Raw genomic sequence first — 2259 nt, 5'->3', positions numbered from 1 at the left:
GCTCGGCGGTGAGCTGGGCTCCCTGCCCTTTTCCTAGCAGGGGTTTGGGAGTGCTGGGCTGTATCGATGGTCAGCGTGCGCAAGGCACTGTGAGTGTGCATGTCACTAGGCACGGCACAAACGTGTGCTGGGGCCCTGAGCTGCGTGTGGCACCCCCCCAAATAGCATGTTCTCCTTCTGGTGGAGACCACGTCTGTGCAGCACCCAGCACTGAGGGGGCTCCAGGCCTCGCTGGGATGGGGATGGTAAATGATGCTAAGGGCAGTTCTGGGTTGGGCCGCCCCTCCCTGCTCTGCCCGCAGGGACGCTGTGCCAGACACTTCACCTTTCCTTTCTCCACCTCTTCCTTGGGACCAGATGCTACCAGGGAGCAGCTGGGCAAGGGCCCTCGGACTCCAGCTAGCAGGTCCAGGCTACCTGGGTGGTTCAGCCCCGCCATGGGGCCATCCTTTCTTGCCTGGGGATGGGGCTCTGCACAAGTCCTGCAGGGAGGGGCGGCACGAGCGGGCAGGCAGGCGGGCAGGCAGCGAGCGAGTGCAGACCTGCTGCTGTTGAACATGAGCCTCGTGGCAGGAGACCCCCATGCTGCAGACCTGGAAGACACAAGCGCAGCCTGGTGCAGGTGGCCAGAGCTTGCCGTCCCTGACCTGCTGCTGCTCAAACCTGCAGCACCTTTCCTAGACAGGCTTGAGGATATTCGTGCAGACATACATTTCTAGCTGTGAAAACATGAGTCAGGGTCTCACTCTGTCTCCGACATCCACTCCTGCCCCAAGGATGGTTGGAGTCTGCTGCTGCATCCCTTGACCCTGCTCCAGCCCCCAGCGACATGTATGCCTGCATGGGCTCCAAACCACGTCGGTTGGCTTTGCTGCTTGAAACTTGATTTTATGCTATTAAAATTGAGCAACCTCCCATTTGCTGGGGAAGGAGTATTGCACCGAGAGGCAGCTTCCTACCTCCAGTCTGCGTGGGCCTCCAGCACTGTGCTCTGGCCACGCTGCTGCTCAGGTGATTAATGGGGCGAGATTGGAGCTCTCCTCTGGCGTCTTCTCACCCTCCGGCGACGGCCGCTGCTTGCGCCCACCTGCAGCAGCAACAGTGCCTAGGGCTGGCTGCTGGGGGCCAAGGGTGCTCAGGGCAGGGGGTGCATGGGGTCGGGCCAGGACCAGGCAGCTGGCTCTGCCTGAGCTAGCCCTAGATGCAGTTTTACCTGCTGCTAGGATACTGTCAGGGAACTGCCCCCCCGCTCCACGCCAGCCCCATGCAGGGTGTCCCAGGACAGGGCTGGGGAGCAGCTGACCTGGGCAGTGGGGTGCCGGGGCAGAGCTCTCCCCTGGGTGCTCCCTCCCACCCTGTCACTCACTGAGGGATCTCAGCAGCCTCCTGCCCAGTGTCTCCTCGGAGCTGCTTGGCGATGAGCTGGCCCTGGCCTCTCTGCCCGGGGACTCTGCCTCCAGGACGGTGCTGCAGCACTCACTGTCTGCAAAAGCCCAGCCTGGCTGCAGTGCCCTGGGGCACTGCAGCCCTTGCTGCCCCTAGGGTCGTGTGTCCCCCTGGCCAGACTCACTCTGCCGCTTGCTGTTCTCCTCGTTGTCAGCCAGCTCCTCCTGGATGAAGGGGATGCCCTCCATGCGCAGGAACACCGACTCGCTGGGACTGTGCAGCCCCTCGGAGCGGCTGCCTGCGGGGACACCGGGCAGGGCAGTCAGGTGCCATGCCCTGGGGCAGGACACAGGGGGATGCCTGCCGTAGCAGCAGGTCCCAGCGCCAGGGACCCCCAGGGAGCACGAGCTTGTGGGGAACAGGGATTTACGTGCCTGCACACTTGCACCTGTGTGCATGTGCAGATGCAGAACAGCATCCACGGGTGTGTGCGTGCAAATGCCCACATGCCCCGGGCCCTGTGCAACTGCGTCTCAGCAGTGGCATGCCCATCATGCCAGCGGGTCCCCCTAGGGGACATGCAGCGTTGGCCGGTGGCAGGGAAGGGATGCTGCTGCGTGACTCACACATGATGCTGTTTCTCTCATTCAGGAGGGTGGTGGCATCTTCTTTGGGTGTCTGTGGGGTTTCCCGCGCGGTCGAGGCCTTGGTTGAATCCCTGTCAAAGGCCTCCATGTCGGGGGACTGGGGCGAGCTGTCCATGCGGCTGGCCACCAGCGCGTTGTGGTACTGCTGCCGGGTGACCTGAGCACACAGACACACGCGCCCAGCTCAGCGGGCACTGAGCCCCACCAGGACCTCCTGGGGACTTGG

At 63.3% G+C, this 2259-nt stretch overlaps 1 protein-coding gene across 1 annotated transcript in view; it reads right to left on the bottom strand.

Annotated features, from left to right (window-relative positions):
• Positions 1-1007: 1007 nt before the first annotated feature.
• Positions 1008-2259, bottom strand: part of CNNM1 (cyclin and CBS domain divalent metal cation transport mediator 1) — a 35278-nt gene continuing 34026 nt past the window's right edge. Inside the window, exons 10-13 of the mRNA XM_009323314.1 lie at positions 2013-2190; positions 1567-1684; positions 1367-1479; positions 1008-1087 (exon numbers count right to left, since the gene is read on the bottom strand). Of these exons, the coding sequence (XP_009321589.1) occupies positions 1008-1087; positions 1367-1479; positions 1567-1684; positions 2013-2190 (489 nt within the window). The remainder of the gene's footprint in view (positions 1088-1366; positions 1480-1566; positions 1685-2012; positions 2191-2259) is intronic.

The sequence above is a fragment of the Pygoscelis adeliae genome, unplaced genomic scaffold (assembly GCF_000699105.1).
Source record: "Pygoscelis adeliae isolate BGI_AS28 unplaced genomic scaffold, ASM69910v1 Scaffold294, whole genome shotgun sequence".
NCBI classification, from domain to species: domain Eukaryota; kingdom Metazoa; phylum Chordata; class Aves; order Sphenisciformes; family Spheniscidae; genus Pygoscelis; species Pygoscelis adeliae.
Note: the sequence above shows the minus strand (reverse complement) of the source record. Positions and strands in the feature narration are given on the sequence as shown.